General features: G+C 39.3%; 1 protein-coding gene across 1 annotated transcript in view; it reads right to left on the bottom strand.

Moving 5' to 3' along the window:
* Positions 1–1,468: 1,468 nt before the first annotated feature.
* ddx31 (DEAD (Asp-Glu-Ala-Asp) box polypeptide 31) overlaps positions 1,469–23,379 on the bottom strand; it is a 49,164-nt gene continuing 27,253 nt past the window's right edge. The window contains exons 16-21 of the mRNA XM_060906730.1: positions 20,788–20,838; positions 20,465–20,604; positions 17,736–17,820; positions 16,936–17,047; positions 15,558–15,756; positions 1,469–1,913 (exon numbers count right to left, since the gene is read on the bottom strand). Coding sequence (XP_060762713.1) covers positions 1,772–1,913; positions 15,558–15,756; positions 16,936–17,047; positions 17,736–17,820; positions 20,465–20,604; positions 20,788–20,838 — 729 coding nt within the window. The 3' untranslated portion in view covers positions 1,469–1,771. The remainder of the gene's footprint in view (positions 1,914–15,557; positions 15,757–16,935; positions 17,048–17,735; positions 17,821–20,464; positions 20,605–20,787; positions 20,839–23,379) is intronic.

Genomic DNA, 23,379 nt, shown 5'->3' with positions numbered 1-23,379 from the left:
AAGGAGAGACAGTAAGGAGTGAAGGAGAGACAGTAAGGAGTGAAGGTGAGACAGTGAGGAGTGAGTGAAGGAGAGACAGTAAGGAGTGAAGGTGAGACAGTAAGGAGTGAAGGTGAGTAAGGAGTGAGTGAAGGAGAGACAGTAAGGAGTGAAGGAGAGACAGTAAGGAGTGAAGGTGAGACAGTGAGGAGTGAGTGAAGGAGAGACAGTAAGGAGTGAAGGCGAGACAGTGAGGAGTGAGTGAAGGAGAGACAGTAGTGAAGGAGAGACAGTAAGGAGTGAAGGAGAGACAGTAAGGAGTGAAGGTGAGACAGTGAGGAGTGAGTGAAGGAGAGACAGTAAGGAGTGAAGGTGAGACAGTAAGGAGTGAAGGAGAGACAGTGAGGAGTGAGTGAAGGAGAGACAGTAAGGAGTGAAGGTGAGACAGTGAGGAGTGAGTGAAGGAGAGACAGTGAGGAGTGAGTGAAGGTGAGACAGTAAGGAGTGAAGGAGAGACAGTGAGGAGTGAGTGAAGGAGAGACAGTAAGGAGTGAAGGAGCCGGAGCGCTTTGTGTTGCTCAGAGCCGCTGCTGGGAAACAGCTGGTGAGCGGCAGAGCTGCACTGAAGGCAGGAGCAGCTGGTGAGCGACACTGAGAGCGCTCCACCGTGCCAAACACACACACACACACACACCCTTTCAGAGTTTAGACACTGCAGCTCACTAAAACTTATCAAAATGACTCCGTGTGTGTGTGTGTGTGTGTGTGTGTGTGTGTGTGTATAAAGCAAACAAACTTAACTACTTGAGATCCTTTAGTTCGCTGCTTACAGACAGTAAACTTGTTTTTACATTTTGAGATACAGTTCTGTGCAAAAGTCTGATGGACATGCAGTGAAATGCTGTAGAGCAAAAATAAAAGTTTCTATATTAAACATTTTTGAAGAGCAGAAAACAGAAATAAATATTTGCTCTGATGATCCTCTGCTTAAAAAACAGTCGTCTCAGGTCCAGTGTGTTCAGGTTCATAAGGAAATGAGCTGGAGGTTTTACTGAGTGTTTTACAGAACCAGCCACAGTTCTTCTTATTTTTTCAAGCAAAATCCAACAGCTTTTTATTTATTTATTTATGTCAGAAAAGTCTCTTATGTAATACACTGCTTTCTTTACTGACATACTTTTTTTTCTGTAACATTTTATATTGTGCTGGAAAACTACTGTTTGGAATTTGAAATGTTTTTGGACTGAATTGATAGTAATGTAGAAGTCATAAAAATAAAAATATTCGTGCTTTTTAAAAAAAAAAAATCCTTAGGGTGCCGAAGACTTTTGCACAGTGCTAGTACTGTATTTGTGTAATTTTAATCAGGAACTGACAAATACATTAGATTTTGTAAATAATTTATATATTAGAACATTTTTACACCCGGTCCTGAAATCAAGGAAAGCGCCAGTTTTTGGTCACATGACACATTCAAGAAACACAAATGTACAAATTTACATCTGTTTAATTTTACAATTTATCCAACGCCTTCGAACAGCTCCAGTAATGCAAAAAAAAAAGAAAGCATTACACATTTATAAATACATCAACAAATCTTCTACACAGTGAAGTGAAGCGAAGCTCCTCTTCAGGCGCTTGGTGATGAAGCTGATGAGGATGACGAGTTTCATGGTGCTTTGCCGTGTCATGTCACTGGTAAAAATGTCCCGCAGTGGGTTTGAACACCTGGAACTCCGAACCTCCGTCCAGGAGTCCATGACTTTTCAGCCCCTTTGCATCACTCGCTCTTTCACCCTTCTGTCAGCTCATCTTCTGTGTTTGCTTTCTTCTTCCTCTTCTTTTTGGATTTGGACTCTCCGTCTATCCCGCTGATGTACTCGGAGCGGATCAGGCTGGCCACTCGCTGTCTCGCTGTGAGCTTCACAGTGGGCCTTAAACAAATAAATACATACAGGTTTAGCGCATAAATGAAATGGTAAAATACATTTTGCCTTGAAATCAAATAATCATTTAAAAAAAAAAAAACACTATTCTTGTATGACACTGATATATTTGCTTCATCTTTCTAATGTTTTTCCAAAATATCAGAGAACACATTTAATGAGACTCAGCTTCAGTGTTGTTATTCAGTTCACATTTACACATCGTCTTATTGACACTGCTGTTTCATTAACAATAAAAATGATTTTTTTTAAGTAACACAACTTTTTTTTTAAATTTATTAAGGAATTATTAAATCTACAACTCTAAGACAAAGTTGCATTTGTTTGTATAGTAATAAAATAAAAACACTTCCCAGAAGTGGACTCAAATCTAGTAAGACTATAAAATAAAGGTAGGGGAAAAAATATAAAAATCAGTACTCTCTAAAGCTGTGCAAAAATATCAGTCAAGGACTAATCATGAATTTGGCTCAGAGAGCATCAGGAGTGCACAATAAGAGCCAAGCAAAGAGTGTTAGAGTTTCTGAACGAGGACAGAAGGACGCGCTGAAGCATTCTGCGACGGGACGAGACGGCAGAGTACAGCCGAGAGAGAGAGAGAGAGAGAGACAGAGAGGGGAGAGATTCCCACAGTTGTCGATAAACAGGTATGTAGTCAGCAGCAGGAGTTGGTTTAAAACCAGACTCAGTTTTGTCTAATCAATAACTCTGCAGCCTCGAGATGTGCGCTGTCCCTCTGGGGCTGCTTGGAGACAGAACACACTCTCTCTCACACACACGCGTACTACCCTGAGGGCTCGGAGGAGATTGTAGTTATTGATCTTTTGAAAGTCCCTGAGCACTCTACAGGGACGTGGACATGAAAGCTGTGGATGTACAGTTAGACTAATCACCGTACTGCACACATCACAATCACACAATGCTGGACTTCCTCAGTTCTTTTACTAACGTCTTAAAATGTCCTTAATATTGATTCAACACAGTGATTTACAGCACACACACACACACACACACACTAAAGGTACTATGACTAGACACAAGACAGACACAATTGAGACACAAGTCCATCGATCGATCGATCAATCGATCGATAGATAGATAGATAAGACAGACAGATAGTTTAATATCAGAGATTCCACAAATATGGCTCTTCACCTGATATAAAAGCTAAGTACATATATTCTACTAATATTCAAAATCCTAAATAATATTTGTTAAACTTATATTACTAAATATAAAAGATAAGAAAATTTCCTAGCCTGAGAATAAATAAAATAAATAAAAATCCATGACAGAATGAGATGAGATCTAATTCTAATCTAATTGTCTGCATCATCTGCAGATTAAACTCCAACTCGACCTGAAGATAATCACCATGCTTATAAAATATATATTTTTAAAGGTTATAGGATTACAGTAATAATAAAATATTTTTCATTTATATAATATTCAGGGGAAAAAACTAATATAAAATGTGTTTAATAACCAATATTTTAATGTATATATATATATATATATATATATATATATATATATATATATATATATATATATGTTTATTATTTATATATTTATTTTTTATATATAAAATGTCAGTTATTCAATCCACATTCACTGGATATGAGCAACTGCATGCTCTGATTGGCTACTCTACTACTAGGATATCAGCTCATATACTGTGAGTAGAGAAAAACAAAATGGCAGAGCATGTTGCTGAACCAACCGAGGACAAAATAAAAACTCTACTCGAAAACAAAACCACAAAAAATACAAAAAAAAAAAAGGCAACAAAATATTCAATAATAGTATTTTATGGTAAGAACATATCTTTAAAAATAAATTCAAGAATTATTATTATAGTATTTTTCACAAATTGCTACTGTGGTTTTGCCGGTTTGTTTACATTCTAAGTGGAAATGATTTTGTCGGACGTTTTGTATCAAGTTATTATTTGTTGAATTTGCAAAAAATAAAAATCCAGTGAATGTGGACAGAATAAAACAGTTATTCCACTCAATCTCGGTGCTACGTGCCTTATCGGCTATCAGCTCATGTATGACTCGATTTCGTGGAATAACTTAATTATTATACAGCACCCGTCAAAAGTTTGGACACCCCTTCTAATGCAATGTTTATTAATTAATTAATTAATTAATTAATTAAGTCACTTCATGTCTTAAAGTAATGATGGATGTCGTTTCTTTTTATTTAGTTGTCCGGTTCTTGACAGAATATGGATGATGACAGTTGTGGAATAGGGATATGTATTTATTTAGTATTTTTATTATTTATTAATTGATCTCAAATGCATTAAGAAAGCAAGAAACTCGTCCACTAATTAACTTTTGACGAGGCACAGCTGTTCATGGAAAAGCGTTCCAGGTGACGACCTCATGAAGCTGGTTAAGATAACGCCAATAGTGTACAAAGCGTCATCAAGGTAAACACTGGATATGCTGAAGAATCTAAAATATGAAACATAATTTGTTTTTAACACTTTTTTTTGTTTACCACATAATTCCAGATATGTTCCAGATGTTATTTCATAGTTTTGATGTCTTCTGTGTTGTTCTACAGGGGTGCACTATAAACACACACAGTATATATATATATAAAATGAAAATTATTTATATTGATAATATAATTTCCACTTGTTAAAATGTGAAGCTGACGGATTCCAGGTATCACTGCAAATATTAAGTTAAATATAATCTACAAACCCAGGAGGAGTAAATAAAACTAAAAAACTTTTAATGACTCGTGTCACATGATGTGCTAATTAAACATAAAGGCAGGTCATTTATAGTATTTCCACATCCTGTTTTACTGAACCTATAGTTAATTTCCTAAAAATGAACAAGCATGCACCCTAAACGCGAGTCTGCCTTGCCATAAACCCCTCGGATGTATTATTGATTAACAGGATGCGCTCTCGGACTCATTACAGCTTCAGAATCGTGAAATCTTCAACACCGGTTCTGTGTAGAGACACCTGTGTGCACTTCTTACTCTAGCATTTGCGACCAAGTCTGATTTTTTTTAAATTAACAAACTATTTCACCCAGAAGAGCAAAATGACAAACCACAGACCTTTTCGAAGCCTGTTAGTGAGTATACAAGCTCACCTTTACTCACCCCTGCTTCACAGGAAACTCTAAATATGGTATTTAGTATAAATACAGAGGCGATTATAAGAAATCGAGCGTTCTGATTGGTCGAGAAATTCGGACTATTTCTCCATAATCACCTCGGCAAAATGGCGTCCGATCGCTTCGTCACCATAAGTGAGGAAGAATTAGAAATGATGAAAGAAAACGCTGTTCCTAAAAGCACTAAAGATGCTACGAAGTTTGGTCTAAAACTATTCAAAGGTAAGGCGGGGTTGGAATTTATTTTTTCGATTTCAAAGCAAAGGATTTTATGCGACTTGGTGTAGATAAGTGAGACACTGTTATTACATTTGCATGCCACTTTTGAAGAAGTTTGAAATAAAAAAATAATACAAATTTTTTTTTTAAATAAAATCACCTGTGTATTTATACTAGGCTCAGTGAATATCGGTTCGTCTCGGTTATTATTAACTTATGGCTCGGTCCGTACAAAAAGACCTCGGTTTGATATTTTCCCGTAAAGACCGAGCAAGCGAGGTTAATACAGAGTTTATTATATGGCTTTTTTTATTTCTAAGATTAAAATAGACGATCATTATGATGACTGCTTTCAGTCACGTTATATTTGTAACGTAGTTGAGTCATGCAGGCAGAATAAACAGCTAGCGGATACAGAACTGAATTTCATTTAGCGGTTAGCGGTTTCTAAACGCCCTTCATTGCTCATTTCCTGAATAACTCCGTGACTCTTGTTTGTCTTTCAGCCGTTTTTGATTTCCAGTTTATCTTTTTTTGCCACTTTGTTTTTGTTGCGATATTGAAAGCCAGCGCCTCGGAAAGAAAGTATATAATCGCCCACGGGCATTACTGGAAAATACTGCCTGCTAAGGGACCAATCAGAGCGCACGATTTTACTGGAAGTAGCTTGTGCCATATAATAATCGCCAATATTCACTGAGCCTGAGTTGGATAATTGTTAAAGGAACAGTCCACCGTACTTCCATAATGAAATATGCTCTTATCTGAATTGAGACGAGCTGCTCTGTACCTCTCCGAGCTTTGCGCGACCTCCCAGTCAGTCAGACGCAGTCAGACGCGCTGTCACTCCTGTTAGCAATGTAGCTAGGCTCAGCATGGCCAATGGTATTTTTTGGGGCTGTAGTTAGATGCGACCAAACTCTTCCGCGTTTTTCCTGTTTACATAGGTTTATATGACCAGTGATATGAAACAAGTTCAGTTACACAAATTGAAACGTAGCGGTTTTCTATGCTATGGAAAGTCCGCACTATAATGACAGGCGTACTAACACCTTCTGCGCGCTTCGGCAGCGCATTGATATCTGAGCTCCGTATCGATGCGCTGCCGAAGGTGTTAGTACGCCTGTCATTATAGTGCGGACTTTCCATAGCATAGAAAATCGCTACGTTTCAATTTGTGTAACTGAACTTGTTTCATATCACTGGTCATATAAACCTATGTAAACAGGAAAAACGCGGAAGAGTTTGGTCACATCTAACTACAGCCCCAAAAAATACCATTGGCCATGCTGAGCCTAGCTACATTGCTAACAGGAGTGACAGCGCGTCTGACTGCGTCTGACTGACTGGGAGGTCGCGCAAAGCTCGGAGAGGTACGGAGCAGCTCGTCTCAATTCAGATAAGAGCATATTCCATCATGGAAGTACGGTGGACTGTTCCTTTATATGTGAACATTTTTAGTCTTGCTCCAAAATCGTAGTTCAACGTTTAAGATAAATCTTAATAGCTCATTAGTATTTTAGTATTAAATAATATACGTGCGCGCGTGTGTAAAATAATGTCTAACTGCACAAGTTCCACTCAATGCTGCACAAAATACCCTGAAACAGGTTGCACACTCCCCACACACTCTTTACCTTTGAATATCTTCCTTATTTCAGACAAAAAAAAAAAAAACATAGCAAAGTAAGCAGCAGGGAGTCGAACCTCACCCAGGGGCTGCTGGGTATTTTTAGCCCATTCACAGTGATAGGGCTGATAATGGCCACTCTCCTGAGCTCCAGAGGTCTTTGTTGTTGCGGTGTGTGTGTGTGTGTACACACACTTGTTTGCATGTGGATGTTGGTAGTGGTGTGATGAAGCTCATTAGAAAAGTCTTGTCTGGACATGGACAGCGTACGCCACAGACAGCCGTAATGAAGTCTCTACTGACACGGCGGTCAGTCCTTCACACACACACACACACACACACACACACACACACACACACACACACACACACACACACACACACTCTCTCTCTCTCTCTCTCTCTCGACTGGCGGTGGATGCTATAATCGGTACTGGTTCTACCCAGTCCTGGCTCAGTTTAACGCTGTCGAGAGCTGCGTATAAGACAAACATGGTGACGTTTGATAAACCGAGACGTCGACTCTCCGCTTTGGCGGCTGATGAATATATTATGAGAATCAGCTGTTGTCTGGACATCAGCGTGTGTTTGTGTGTGAGGGACGGGTGCTTAGGGCTCTGACCCTCAGGGACGGACTCATTGTCCTGCTCCATGGGATCCCTTCACAGGTCCTGCTGCAGGTCACCTGCCAATTACCAGTGCTCTCTCACTCACACACAAACACACGGCTAACAAAAGACACAAAATATTAGTACCTCGAATAAATATGAAGATCCTCCTGCACGTTGTATCGAGTTGAACACTATAAGGAGCATTACTAACAATATTAGAGGTTTGGTATCGAGTATAAAATAATATTTCGACATTATAATGCTTTTAATTATTATGTTCCTTCCCCAATATGACCACCTGCTGCTTTAAATACATATTAATAATTTATCTTCATTAAATACATCATTAAATATACAAAAAAACCCCTCAAGATTTCAATTTTTAAGGTCACACCATTACCGTAAATGTGATTTTACTCATCTAATGTCATTCAAACCTTTCTCAGGGTTGAGCAGCGTGACGATCGTGTGTACCATTGATCGCTTTTCTCAGAAATTTACAGATACTTGTGTTTTTGGTCACTACATCACCGAATTGGAAAGCGCAGTCTAGTTTGTCGACCAACTGTTTCATTTCCTCTTCCTTTTCCCCCTCATTAGAAAATCTGAACCGATCACATTACTGCGTGTATTTTGCCTTCTAATATCACATGGTAATTTATTATAGTTTTACATCCATACAGGATTGTAATAATAATAATAATAATAATAATAATAGTTTTAACATTGGAAGAGCCTAATTTTGTTTATTATTATTATTATTATTAAAAACAAAATCAGGCTCTTCCAATGCTAAAACTATCTATAAACAAAGGCACACACTTAAAAAATAGGTTTAGGATATGATAAAAAAAATTCTGAAAAAAAAAGAAGGAAAATATTACACACGTTTATACATAATCTAAGAGAAATCTAATAATGATACGAATAAGCAGCAACAACAACAAAAAAAAACTAATAATAATTATAATGAACAGTATGTAAACGCAGATGAATGCACGTCAGGTTCATACACACTCATTTTCACACAAATACTTTTAATTTTCTGCAATAAAATAAAATTCAAATTAAATAAATGCAACAAAAATATACACTTGGAAGTCTAATTTACATGCATGCGAGTCTGATCATGATGTTTTCTGAATTGGTGCAGAAGCTTTCAAGAGAATTGTGACTATCACATCAGTGATTATGCTTTATGGATAAGAAAAATAAACACCTTATACATGAACATGAGATTAAAGCTAGACTGCCTTTCAGATTTTTCAAGTGTAGGTCATAAAAAGAATTTTCCCCGACACCCAATTATTTTGCTTTAGTGGAGCGAAAGCTACTGAATTCGAATCACAGACTTCCAATTTTATTAGCTTTTTTTTTTAAACAGAACAATTAATGAATTTCAGGCCATGTGGCCCTAAATTCTCCGCTACTTTTTCCTGCTTCACCATGACCCAATACAAGATACTACGTCATGCGTTACGTGGTGGACTTTCCCTGCTCGCGCAAGGCATTGTGGGATACAAATTTGAAACAGGAGAGAAAAATGGAGGACGTGAGTGTGCGAATGAAACGTGAAAGACCGACTACAGTAACGGAAAGAAAGCGAGAAGAAAAGACGTTATGTTATATACGAAGGAAAGGAAACGCAGGACCAAACTAATAAATATCGGCGCTCAGCGAGCACCTCGGTGTGATCAGCTGTTCGTTTAGCGACAGAATGATGGAACTGTCAGTGCACGCTCAAAGGTAAACCTGCGCATGCGCACACACACGGACTTCCTCTGTCTGCTTGACTGCACGAAACGAGCGATTTCATGCACATTATTTGCTTTAATCCCGTCAAATTAAATAACTTCCCAGCCACAGAATGGCCTGATATTTTGTGAGATATTACAGAAATAAACATATATCACAATGACCACATTTCACCGATTTTATGAAATCGAAAGGCCGTCTAGCTTTAAGCACTTCCAGGTCACAAGAGATTCGTACACTGAGCTCTAACACAATCCTATAGAGAGTATTAGCCAGATTTTAACTTCAGTGTAACTGGATGATCGAATTATCAAGAATGCACTCATGAAAAATACATACTTAAAATCAAGAGTGAAACAACTAACACGCAACTTTAGTTCAAGCTAGACGGCCTTTCAATTTCATAAATCGGTGAAATTTAGTTCCCTCTGAAATGTGGTCATTGTGATACATGTTTATTTCTGTAATATCTCAAAATATCAGGCCATTCTGTGGCTGGGAAGTTATTTAATTTGACGGGATTAAAGCAAATAATGTGCATGAAATCGCTCGCTTCGCGCAGTCAAGCAGACAGAGGAAGTCCGTGTGTGTGCGCATGCGCAGGTTTACCTTTGAGCGTGCACTGAACTAAACGAACAGCTGATCACACCGAGGTGCTCGCTGAGCGCCGATATTTATTAGTTTGGTCCTGCGTTTCCTTTCCTTCGTATATAACATAACGTCTTTTCTTCTCGCTTTCCGTTACTGTAGTCGGTCTTTCACGTTTCATTCACACACTCGCGTCCTCCATTTTTCTCTCCTGTTTCAAATTTGTATCCCACAATGCGTTGCGTGAACGGGGAAAGCCTACCACGTAACGCATGATGTAGTATCTTGTATTGGGTCATGGTGAAGCAGGAAAAAATAGCGGAGAATTTAGGGCCACATGGCCTTAAATACATTAATTGATCTGTTTAAAAAAATTTTTTTTAAACTAATAAAATTTGAAGTCTGTGATTCGAATTCAGTAGCTTTCGGTCCACTAAAGAAAAATATCTGGCATCCGCTTTCCGGTGGAGAGACCGAACACAAAGGCTTTCATTCTTGTTTCTGAAGTGCTCAAGTAATAAGAGATACATAGGATGAAAGAGAGAGCAGAATTACAGAGCAAAAAAACCAAAAACAAACAACAACAGTGATGATGACGAGATGAATCTGGTATTTTCAAAATAAAGCTATATTTTTCACTGATATTTCTAGAAGAGAAAAGGTTCTGTATACGATTTCTGCGTGTGTAGGTCTGCTATAAATACGTCACAGGTCCATAAAGGAGTTCACACACACACACACACACACACACACACACACACACCACTTCGTCCATGTATCGCGGCCTGAACCATGAGGGTCCTATAGACCACAGCCAGCCGGGATGACTGACCACAAACACGTGCTCACACACTCCGGGACGAGCCTGAACGCAGCCCAGCTGACCACGCTCAGGTCGCAGCTTGTGCATTCCGGATCCTCAGGGAGGCCGATCTGATGACCACTAATAACCAGGCAGCGTCTATGAATGGCCAAAATGCGCTAATTTTGCCTAGCAACCACGTCGCAATGTCCACACACACAACACCTAGCCGTTAGCCTTGATCTTCACGCGCCACCTGTCGTCCACCTGCCCTGACCCGAGGTCACAAAACCTAACGAGGCCTTCTGATGAACTCTTCCGATACCCTCTGGATTAAACCAGGTTCAGGATTAATTCATATGTGTGATAACCGAGCTCGAGGTGCGAGGGGCAGCACAGACCGGTGTCGGCCAGGCACGGCCAGAAAGTTTGTGCCAGAAAGCTGCTCGTCTTGGCCCTGGTGAGTGTTAAGCGCAGGAGACAAGGAAGAAGAGAAGTGGAACAGCTGCCAAAAAGCACCGAGGAAGAAAGGGAGAGTACGGAGCAGGTAAAGGTCAGGGCTTGACTACTCCTCTCTGACCTTCTGAGGCCCCAGGATGGAGAAGGAGGTGCAGCTGCCAAGCCTGCTTGTGTACTGGCACAGAGCTTCACTCCATCTCCGAGGAAGCGGCACCGCCAACAGAATCCGACATCAATCGCTCTCGAAGTCTGACTGGACGCGGCTGATCGGATGTTAAAATTCTGTACTGCAGTTTTAAAATGTATTATTTATTATGAGCTACAATTTTATAAAAAAATATTCACGTCCGCACATCCAGTAATAACAATGACATGTTCATTTTATACCATTTCCTGTTTGTAGGTCACAGAAATAAGAGGAAAAAATGTCGTGGAGAGTGCAGGGGTCTGGTTTTTATTAGGGCTGTTGATCAATTCAAATATTTAACCGCGATTACTGATTACACATTACTGTCCATAGTGAACTCGTGATTAATTGCAAATAAATAACTTTTTTAAAAATCTGTTCTAAATGTACCTTAAAAGGGATGTTTTTCAACTTTTTGCGGAGTGGGCGTGAACAAATCTGCTTGCTTTAATCAAATCTATGTGGCCAGGTCAGAAAGTCAGAAAGGATAAACCTGGAAACAGCAAAAAGTAGTTTTGTGGGGATTTTTTTGGTTCCCCTACTGCATTTAGCATTAACTTTATCATTTTGAGGGTTTCCCACAATTCAGGGTGAACAAAACAATATAGTATTTTCCTCTAATTCTGTTTAAAGCTAGACGGCCTTTCAATTTCATAAATCGGTGAAATTTAATTCCTTCTGAAATGTGGTCATTGTGATATATGTTTCTTTCTGTAATATCTCACAAAATATCAGGCCATTCTGTAGCTGGGAAGTTATTTAATTTGAGGGGATTAAAGCAAATAATGTGCATGAAATCGCTCGCTTCGCGCAGTCAAGCAGACAGAGGAAGTCCGTGTGTGTGCGCATGCGCAGGTTTACCTTTGAGCATGCACTGAGCTAAACGAACAGCTGATCACACCGAGGTGCTCGCTGAGCGCCGATATTTATTAGTTTGGTCCTGCGTTTCCTTTCCTTCGTATATAACATAACGTCTTTTCTTCTCGCTTTCCGTTACTGTAGTCGGTCTTTCATGTCTCATTCGCACACTCACGTCCTCCATTTTTCTCTCCTGTTTCAAATTTGTATCCCACAATGCACGGGCGATTGCTCTAAGACAACGAGGGAGGCTCAGCCTCCTCTAAAAATGACGAACATCGTGTAGGATGAATTGCGCTAGGCTTATGTTATAGCCGACCTTATAGCATTGCTATTTCAGATCCAGAATCATAGAAATATATGTGCTCAACCCAACTACAGTGCGAAATCATTCCCTTATAACTTTCCCCAGTTCGCCTAATGTGCGCGTGAGTTTCTCCCCCTCGTGACAGCACGATGCAGCCCAGCCCAGCCTCAGTGGACTTCAATGGCATTTGGGAGCTATGCGCTTTTCAATCTCAAAATGCAAGACGATTATTGGACAAATACTGCGAAAACACCCGCCCACAGAGTCTCACGGACTCCCAGCCTCAGTGGACTTCAATGGCATTTGGGAGCTCTGCGCTTTTCAATCTCAAAATGCAAGATGGCTATTGGACAAATACTGCGAAAACGCCCGCCCACGGACTCCGAGCCTCACATGGGAGGGACATGGCAAAGCTTTCCGAGAGGAGACTAGTGATTGGTGAAGGCGGCCGGATATTTTCTTTGATTGACAGCTTGTTTCAAATATAGACAGGCAGCGGTGAATTTCAGTTCAGTCCCATGCGGATTCGCAAGTGCTGTGGTGTATTGTAAGAGATCAGCTTACATTTCGATTTCATTCATTACATACGGTTTCTACCAGCTTTTTTAGTTTGTATACATTTTCATTGTAAATAAAGTGTAAATATAGTGTTGTCAAGTTTGCTATCTTAGTTCCAGAAATTTCGTTTATTTGAGTGACTGAACTTGAACTTGAACGGGCTAGTCAGCTAGCAAGAAAGCTGCGCACGGATGCCAAGCATTGCTGATTTAATTTTGGCGAAGCCATTTGCCAGTCTTCCTTTCGAGGGAAAAATTAAAATTAAAGAGCAGGGTAGACCAACGCCTCAAATTGACTTGGTGAAAAAGGTAGGGAATAATACTCGTTCCTTTCAGCTCTCCTGGTACGAGAAAGTGAATTGGCTAACAGCAAGTGACCCACATCAACAACAGTAAATAGGCTACTTTAGTAATATGTCATGGATGGACCAAAAATATAGAATCTATTTAAAATGTTTATGCTGAGTATATTATATTGGAATATATATTTTTCTGGATATGAATTAAACACAGCTACAATTTGGAAAACATTTTTAAACAAAAACACAGCCGAGAACATTTCACACTACAGACCTGGATTAAAAGTGAAGGGTTATCAAAATTGTCAATAAAACATTTCTCAGTCAAAATAAGTAAAATATAGGGAAAGTGTCATTGAATGAAATGTGTGGCACCCAGCTCTACTGCTGAGGTTCCTGACAAAGAGCTGCTTTCAATAATGATCAATTTTTAAACACGCCACAATTTTAAAATATAAAATGTTAAAATATACACCCCCCAACACCACCATCATGTATATTGGACAGTAGGCTAATGGGCCAAAAGAACCTGTTATTTCACAGTTTGTGACGCTGCCAACAATCAGCCAGATCAGAGGCAAGAGTATGGGCAAAATTGATGTGTTTTTTCTTTTAAAATCTGGAAATATCGTAACCGACCAGCCTCCCCTGTTGAAAGACTACCAGCCGCCACTGCCACAATGCCTTGCGCGAACGGGGAAAGCCCACCACGTGATGCATGATGTAGTATCTTGTACTGGGTCATGGTGAAGCAGGAAAAAGTAGCGGAGAATTTACGGCCACGTGGCCTTAAATACATTAATTGTTCTGTTTTAAAGAAACAAAATTGAAAGTCTGTGACTCGAATTCAGTAGCTTTCGGTCCTCGAAAGAAAAATAATTGGATGTCGGGGAAAATTCTTTTTATGACCTACACTTGAAAAATCTGAAAGAAACTGGCTTTAAATAAAGAAAATAAAAATACAAAACCCAAATAAATACATTTGTTAAGCCATACGGCTCATAAAGATGTTTTCCAGTAAAATGTAATACCTCACTGGTGAATATACAGTACATTTACGAGCAAAAGCTGCATTTATAAAACACTTTTAACATAACTCACATTTCTCAGAATAAAACTAACTCTCTCACTCTCTCACACACACACGCGCGTGCGTGCGGACCGTCACACGTCTTCTTTTCGCCCTCTGAACCATCAAAAGGATATAAAAATACACACATTTTATGTAAACAGTCAGAACGCAACAATATAAGTTGATTCTGTACATAAGTGCACTTTATCACGACTTACGCCGACCAGCTACTCGCTACATCACTCACTCGCTTGCGCTATGTCACTTCCTGATTTCCCAAACTATGGGGGAGGGGCACAGAACGTGCATACATTAATCACGTCAAAAAAAAAAAAAAAGAGTGTCGTGAAAAGGAATTTGCATTAAAGCGTTATCGCGTTAACTTCGACAACCCTAACTGAAATCTATTAAATATAAAATTCATATTTCATATATTAAATATCTCATCTCATTATCTCTAGCCGCTTTATCCTGTTCTACAGGGTCGCAGGCAAGCTGGAGCCTATCCCAGCTGACTACGGGCGAAAGGCGGGGTACACCCTGGACAAGTCGCCAGGTCATCACAGGGCTGACACATAGACACAGACAACCATTCACACTCACACCTACGCTCAATTTAGAGTCACCAGTTAACCTAACCTGCATGTCTTTGGACTGTGGGGGAAACCGGAGCACCCGGAGGAAACCCACGCGGACACGGGGAGAACATGCAAACTCCACACAGAAAGGCCCTCGCCGGCCCTGGGGCTCGAACCCAGGACCTTCTTGCTGTGAGGCGACAGCGCTAACCACTACACCACCGTGCCGCCCCATATATATATATATATATATATATATATATATATATATATATATATATATATATATATAAAAAATATAATAAATACAAATACACATTAAAACTCAAACTCCTTCCAGGAATTTGAAATCTCAAAATAGATCTTTAAAATAAATAAACAAATAAATAAATCAAGCCTTTTTTTTCCCTTGAAGTCAAATTTATCCTGAGAAAAATGATACCGTGGGTTTGGATTAAAAGGGTGCTGCTTGGTGCTTAAAAAAATAAATATAATAAAAAAAAGGGCATGATATATATTCAGTAAGGGATATAAACTCGTACGTTAAATCTATAGACATACCTCTTTTTATCCTTCCCTTTCACTTTTTTCTTGCCCTTCCCGTTATCCGTGGAGTCGCTGATGGCGGACGACAGGCCCTGTGGTGCGTCTCGCAGGCCGAAGCTCTTGGCAGCGTGGCCCAGGTGGAGGTGACGGATGTGGAAGATGTGTTTCAGAGCAGAGGGGTACGCCGTATACGCCCTCACGAACGACTGCAGGGCTGTAGGAAAGGTGGAAGGTGAACAAGTCGATGGAATTCTTTGCCATATGACCTCAGAGGCACCACTGATATTAACGTTTTCAAGAGTAAGCTACAAACAGGCCTTTCTTTCCCAGCAGGCATCTGGATCATGAACTCATAGTTAAATATTTAACAGTTATTCCATGAAACTGAGTCGTACATGAGCTAATAGGCGACCATAAGCCGTGTACACCGAGATTGAGTGGAATAACTGTTTTATTCTATCCACATTCACTGGATTTTGAGAAACAGAGCACTTTTATTTTTAACAAATTCGATAAATAAAAACTTTATACAAAACGTCCGACAAAATAATTTCCGCTTACAATGGAAACAAACCGGCGAAATGACAGGAGCAATTTGTGAACAATGCGATAATAATCATTCTTGAAAAATAAAAAAAAAAAGATACGCTCTTACCATCAAATACTTTTATTTGATGGTAAGAGCGTCATTTTGTTTTTGTACTCAGCCATTTTGTTTTTCTCTACTCATGGTATATGAGCTGATATCCTAGTAGTAGTAATAATAATAAGTTCAATTTATACAAGTAGAGTAGCCAATCAGAGCGCACGATTGCTCATATCCAGTGAATGTGGATATATACTGTATATGTTTTTTAAATGTAGGTATATTTCCCTTTATACAATATTATTAGTTATATTTAGTAAGTTGTTTTTAGTTGTTAGGCGCTTTGGAAAACTGCATAGTTGAATTTGTGCGGTATAAATAATAATAATAATAATAATAATAATAATAATTATTATTATTATTAAGTCAGAGCTGAGGATGGAGCCAAAAAGATATTAAAGCTCGAGAGGAATGAATGAACAAACAAAAGAACAAATTCTTAAATGCATATCATGTTTGTTTATTTATTTATTTACTTTTAATTCTAGATGCCTCTATTGTCTAAAATAAATTCAGAAATTCAAATACAGTTCAAACAAGGTTTGTGCATTCCGGTCTTTGTTGTTGATTTTTAAAAGTCCCCAAATATCATTTTATGATCTTAGATCTGCTGTTTATAAAATGATGGAAATGCATTTACAGAGAAAAACCTCAAGAGCGTTTTCGCTACTTCCAGCCGAGCCAATAACGTGTAATCTCACCAGTGCTGTAAATACGTGCGATATCAGAATATCAGTCTAGACTCACCTTTCTTCGCTGCCTGCACCGACTCCACACTGCCATGGACATAATTCTCAAACTCTGTCTGTAAAACCGTCGCTCTCTCGCGCATGTCTTGCTCACGGGCACCGGCTGATTTCTAAAGACAGCAACACACACGTTATTTGGCTTGGAAAATACAAAAAAAAAAAAAGAAAAAGCTGAAAATGAAACAACTCGGTTTCAGGTTTTGCACCAGAAATAAGCGAACAAAAAGAAAAATAATATGACGTCATAATGTTAATGCATATTAATGAGCTCATCTTAATATGAAACGAGCACCTTTTCGACTCAAAAAACGTGCATCGTCTTTCCGTATACGGTATGTAAATATAATATAAGCCACCAGAACATATTAAGCCCAACCCTGCGTAACACATTCGTCTAAACAGCTGTTCACCTCGGAGACGTTCGTGTAAAAGGAGGACATCGGTTAAACACACTGTATTCTCTGAGCCCCCTGCCGTCCCCTGACCTTTGGCCTCCCAGATGAAAAGTGCCCACAGGGGGTATTAGTGGAGAAAGCAGATTGGTTTAGAGAGGGAAGGGGGAAATTAAATCGGGATTAAGAGTGCCTGAGAGCTGGCCGTGGTCCCTCCTCACTGTCGTGTTACAGATCGGAGAGATGGAGGGAGGAAGGAGGACAAGGAGAGAAAGAGAGGACGTCTTTCTCAAAAGGTGCCACGTTAACACATTACAAGTGCAGGTCTGTCTACATGTCCAGAGATCTATACAAAGGATTTTAAAGCAAATTTTTTCGAGGAAAAGTTCATCAAGGTTAAAATGACCTTTTTGTCCCAATGTCCCCTGCCTCTGAAGCGCTCGTCCTTCATCAGAGTTGACAAGATGTCTTCCATTTTCATCTCACTGAGACTGCAAGACAGAGAATCGGAAAATCAGATGAAACCATTATTACACTGCTTTTTCAATCTCTCACAGTTTTATGATTTTTTTTTTCTTCAGAGAATGAAACTGCATGCTGGCTCTCCATTGGCTGGCAGAATTGAGATCATAAAGCGCTCCATCGAGCAAACTGCTACTTTAAAGAAAAGAAAATATCTCGCAAATAAACAAATTGAGTTAAAAGTTGGTCTTTACATCTGTCGTTTATTTAAAAAAAAACGCATGTAGAATTTATTCTTAACGATATAACCACGAAAGTGATGAAAACAGACGGGACTATTTTTTGTCATGGAGGGCGCCATAACTCCATCGTGCGTGATGTCATTTTCCGCGAGCACAGCGGAGGTGTCAGCGGGGCGAAGTATCCTGTCAGGGACGGTTGGAGACGGATGCAAGTGCAGAAGATCTTTATTATAAAGAAAAGTGCAAACAGGCAAACGCTCCAAATCGGCAGGCGAATATCGTGAACGGTAAAATGGGCAAAAGGTCAAGCCAGGAGGCACAAACAGAATATTGTAGACAGAAGCAGGGTCAAAAACGACGAACAGGAATCAGAAACCAGGAAATACAGCTTGGTAACATCATAACACAATACTTCGCAAAGTAAGTCTTCATTATTTAGGAGTCCTTATATAGGCGCGCTGACTGCGCCTTAATCCCGTGCAGGTGTGTGTCAATCATGGTGCACAAACGTGAGTCAGTTCAGAGTGCATGCGGTCCAGAGCGTCCTTCTGTTGTGACAGCGAAACTATAGTATAATATTACGGTCTAGCGTATTATGGTTTCGGTCAATTTGTTTGCATTTCTGCACAAAAATGATGCCAGTACAGCATTAGAATAGGAATTAAAATAACGTAGTGGCTAGTTTACTGCCTGTTTATTTAAAAAAAATATTTGCCGGATTATATTCCATCCGTTTGATGCGTGATACGGTATGCTGTCGTGCGGAATCCTACGTCACGCACTGTCACGCTCGTTTCCATCTCCTAATACATCCATATATCTGGCTAATCCAGTACGGCCGCGCCCGGGGAAATGGCCCAACGGACTGATGTTACAACTTTAACATGTTTAAGCTAAAGTCCACTTTTTTTTTCCATCTAGAACATCTTTATCATTAAAGGGGAACTGAAGTCATTTTTAAACTTGCTTTATTTCTGAATTAACGTGTTATTCAATTACATTTTTGGTTTTATTAACCTCATATCGTGACTCGTATTGGCATATTATATTATACTTATCGGCCTTTTTGGTTTTTAGCCAAGTTGAATGTAGTTCGTTTGGTCCGCAGCAGGCGTCGCTTATCCGCGCGAGCTTCACAAGACTCGTGCGAGACTTCAAACGTGAAGTATCAGCGCCGCCATTTTGAAAACTGTTTACACAGCGGCCAGATCGCCATATCATTCCAATTTAGATTAATTTCGAGATTTGCCAGCTTCATCAGTGATGGAGATTATTCCATACGACTTCAAACCAACGTGGAGTAGAGAAGAGCTGGAAAGACGACAGGATAAGGACGAGTCCGTCACGCAGGTATTTACATCATTACTGTCGCACAATTAAAACGTGCCAGATCAGGCGGCTGGTGGGTTTTCAAAATAATAAATATGTGCATGAATTTTTGTGATAAATGCATTATTATACTGAGCGCATTTCTCACATAATCCTCACTAAGGTTTCGGACAGCACTACAAAATGGCGTCCCCACTATATAGTGCTGAGTAGGGAGCGATTTCGGACACAGGGAAAACTTCCGGCTTGATTATGTCAGCGTTCGAAAGAGAGCGTGTGCGTCTTTTGACAACATCGGCAGATGTCAGTCACTTTGATTTCCGCTGTACGTTTTACTTCCGTCCTACGACGTCTCGCACAGGTCTCAATGAATCTCGTTTACGGCCGTTGCTTTGACATATGGACTGATATATTACAGAGCGGGCGGCACGGTGGTGTAGTGGTTAGCGCTGTCGCCTCACAGCAAGAAGGTCCGGGTTCGAGCCCCGTGGCCGGCGAAGGCCTTTCTGTGCGGAGTTTGCATGTTCTCCCCGTGTCCGCGTGGGTTTCCTCCGGGTGCTCCGGTTTCCCCCACAGTCCAAAGACATGCAGGTTAGGTTAACTGGTGACTCTAAATTGACCGTAGGTGTGAATGTGAGTGTGAATGGTTGTCTGTGTCTATGTGTCAGCCCTGTGATGACCTGGCGACTTGTCCAGGGTGTACCCCGCCTTTCGCCCGTAGTCAGCTGGGATAGGCTCCAGCTTGCCTGCGACCCTGTAGAAGGATAAAGCGGCTACAGATAATGAGATGAGATATTACAGAGCATATTTCAAACACTCAGAACTTGCTATAGCAGCGACAAAATAGCAATCAAAAATGGATTCCGATATTTAATAAAATGAGATAAATAGAATTTTGTGAATAAAAAAAATTTGCTTTCAGTTCCCCTTTAATGTAGAATGATGACATTTCATAACCCCGTAATTTCAAAATTTCCGGGTTAAAACATTGATGCTTAAATAAAACCAAGAAAACGGACCACCTTTGCTTCACATCTGATCATTCATAAAAGCAACCCTGATCTGAACCTGTACAACGGAGGAGTTTCGCTATATCACAGACCTGATATTGTGATTGGCCAAGACATCCATGTAGGTGGTCTCTGAGGGGGTGAGAAAGAGAAGTCCGTTGCCCTGAGCCCCGATGCGAGCCGTACGGCCGACACGATGCACGTACTCCGCTGCAGAAGTGGGAGGGTTAAACTGCAATACAAAATGTCAGACAATAACTTACGTCTCCTTAGCACACCTCAATAAGGAAGAATTTACACAATAATAATAATAATAATAATATCACTGTTAGATTATACTACACACTGTTTGCACCTATATTTATTAACAGTATAGGCTATAATATAAAAAAGGCAGGAAGGAAGCAGATTATACCTGTACGATCCATGTGACTTGAGGAAGATCCAACCCACGTGCTGCCACATCCTTTTAAAAAAAAAAAAAAAAGGGGATTCAAATAATAAGTTGGCAGAACAAGCCGGCATAACGTGACCCGCTTCAAACAGCCAACATTAAGCATAGCTGAGCAAAGTAAACAGCCTGGTGTCGAAACAAAGACTGTTTACTCTTGATTTCTCCCCATTATCCTTTACAGATTTGCGGTGCCCAGCCAAGATAAGCTCTTTATTAATAACTGATAGAAGACCGAGAGCCTAGTACTGAGCTCTGGGCCTCCACTCCTCCCTTTCGTGGTCCTGTGGCCCAGCTGGGATAAGCCAGAGTTGGGCAGAGTGCAGATGGAGGCCGGTGCAGGGCCAGGAAAGTCTGTCAGAGCCATTAAAACGACTCATTTAATCCAGGAATAATGCTACACAGTGACTGGCCTGGAGCTGCTGCCAAACAGGAGACGACTACTCCTCTGTCCAGTCACATTTACATCCCAGAGAAAATAATATCCCGTATCCTTTAAATTTCCTGAATATCTTGTAGTGCTGATGCTTAACGGTCCAAATCCTGTTTGATTCGTTTTAATTACTGAGGAATTAGTGGACTGTGTAATCTGACGTCTCGTGCTGAGCTGCACTGAGCAAATGTCAGCGTTTACAAAAGAAATTCTTTTTCAAAACTTGCCCAAAGTTCAAATAAACGCTCCAGCAAAATTTCAATCTACAGCATGTATGGGATGTATGTATGATTACTGTAGATAACAATTTCAACCTTTTTCCCTGAACTGAGGAGAAAACGTAAAACATACAGGACTGTGTAGAAGTGTAACATGCAAAAAAATGCCATAAAGCAAAGATTCTTTAAAATGATGAAGTTAAACGGCTCTCCAATAAATAAATAAATAAAATAAAATAAAGCATAGAGCAGTAAACTATGACAGCAAGCTAGGGCCATTGTAGGTAAAAGAAATATGGAGCTGAGCGAGAGGGGAATCTTCTGAGAAAAAAACCTCAGAATTTCTGAGATTAAAATGAGAAAATCTAGGAGGGTAAAAAAAAAAAAAAAAAAACCCTCAAATTCTGAGATTAAAATGAAAATAAATTACAAGAAAGAAAAAAAACCTCAGAAATTCTCTGAAATTATAGTCACAAATTTATGAGAAAAAAGAACTTAGAAATTGAGATTAAAATAAAAATAAATTACAAAAAAATCAGAAAATTATCTGAAATTATAAAAAGTCAAAAATTTACAAGAAAAAAAGAATTTAGAAATTCTGAGATTAAAATAAAAATAAATTACAAGAAAAAAACCATCAGAAAATGTCTGAAATTATAAAGTCACAAATTTATGAGAAAAAAAGAACTCAGAAATTCTGAGATAAAAAAAAAATTACAAGAAAAAAAAATGCAGAAATTCTCTGAAATTATAGTCACAAATCTGAGGAAAAAAAAACTCAAATTCTGAGACTAAAATAAAAAATAAATTATAAGAAAAAACTATAACCTCAGAATTTCGGGGGTGGGGGGGTGGGGGGGGTGTTTCCTTGCAATTTTTTTATTTTAATCTCAAACTTTGATTTTTTTTTTCCTCGTAAATTTGTGACTTCATAATCTCAGAGAATTTCAAAGTCACAAATTTATGAGGGAGGAAAAAAAATCAAAGTCTGAGATTAAAATAAAAATAAATTACAAGAAAAAAAAAATTCTCTGAAATTAAAATCACAATTTTCTAAGAAAAAAAATTGTGGGGGGGGGGGGGGGGGGTAAGTGTTTTTAGTTAAGACGATCCCCCTCCCCCAGCTCAGGGTTTTTTATTTTTTAACCTACAATGATCCTAATATGCCATCGAAGTAAACTGTTATTTTTATATATATATATATATATATATATATATATATATATATATATATATACATACATACATACATACATACATATACACACACACACGCGCACTGACTTTTATATATATTTATGTAAATATTTGATGTGATGCAGTTTGATAAGAAAATCAGCTGGTAAGCCTTACTGAACCTCTTAAACACACTTCCACACATCTGTCAACTTTACAGAAAGTTTTTCCCACATTAGTGTCACAAAATCCATCGTTATTAACTGATTTATGATTTGAGTTACACTCACTATATTGGTAACACAGAATTATAAATTACTCTCCTAGAAAATGTTGCCGCATCTATAAAACACACTTCATATTAATATTTACTGCTGGAATACTCCACCTTCATCCACTCCCAGTTCTAAAAGTTTGGAATAAACAGGTTTTCTGAAATTCCTGTCTGTGGAAAATCTCACACACTAATATAATATATGTATGGATGTGTGTGATGGCTAGAGACCGAATGCAAGCACGGATCCAGAGAGGATGTTCCTGTGAGCAGACACTGAGGTTAACAGCGTTGGACAGTCGTGAGACTGGTGGATAGCAGAGGTGGTGTGTGGTTTAGTGAGCGGTGTAGCCAGCGCTGTCTGTGAGACCTTTCACATGCAGAGAGAAGGGAACGCTACGACTACTGCAGCGGGGGAGAGAGAGACAGAGAGAGAGAGAGAGAGAGAGAGAGAG

Source organism: Neoarius graeffei, chromosome 24, assembly GCF_027579695.1.
Source record: "Neoarius graeffei isolate fNeoGra1 chromosome 24, fNeoGra1.pri, whole genome shotgun sequence".
Taxonomy (NCBI): Eukaryota; Metazoa; Chordata; class Actinopteri; order Siluriformes; family Ariidae; genus Neoarius; species Neoarius graeffei.
The sequence above is the reverse complement of the archived record's forward strand: the minus strand, read 5'-3'. Positions and strand labels throughout refer to the sequence as shown.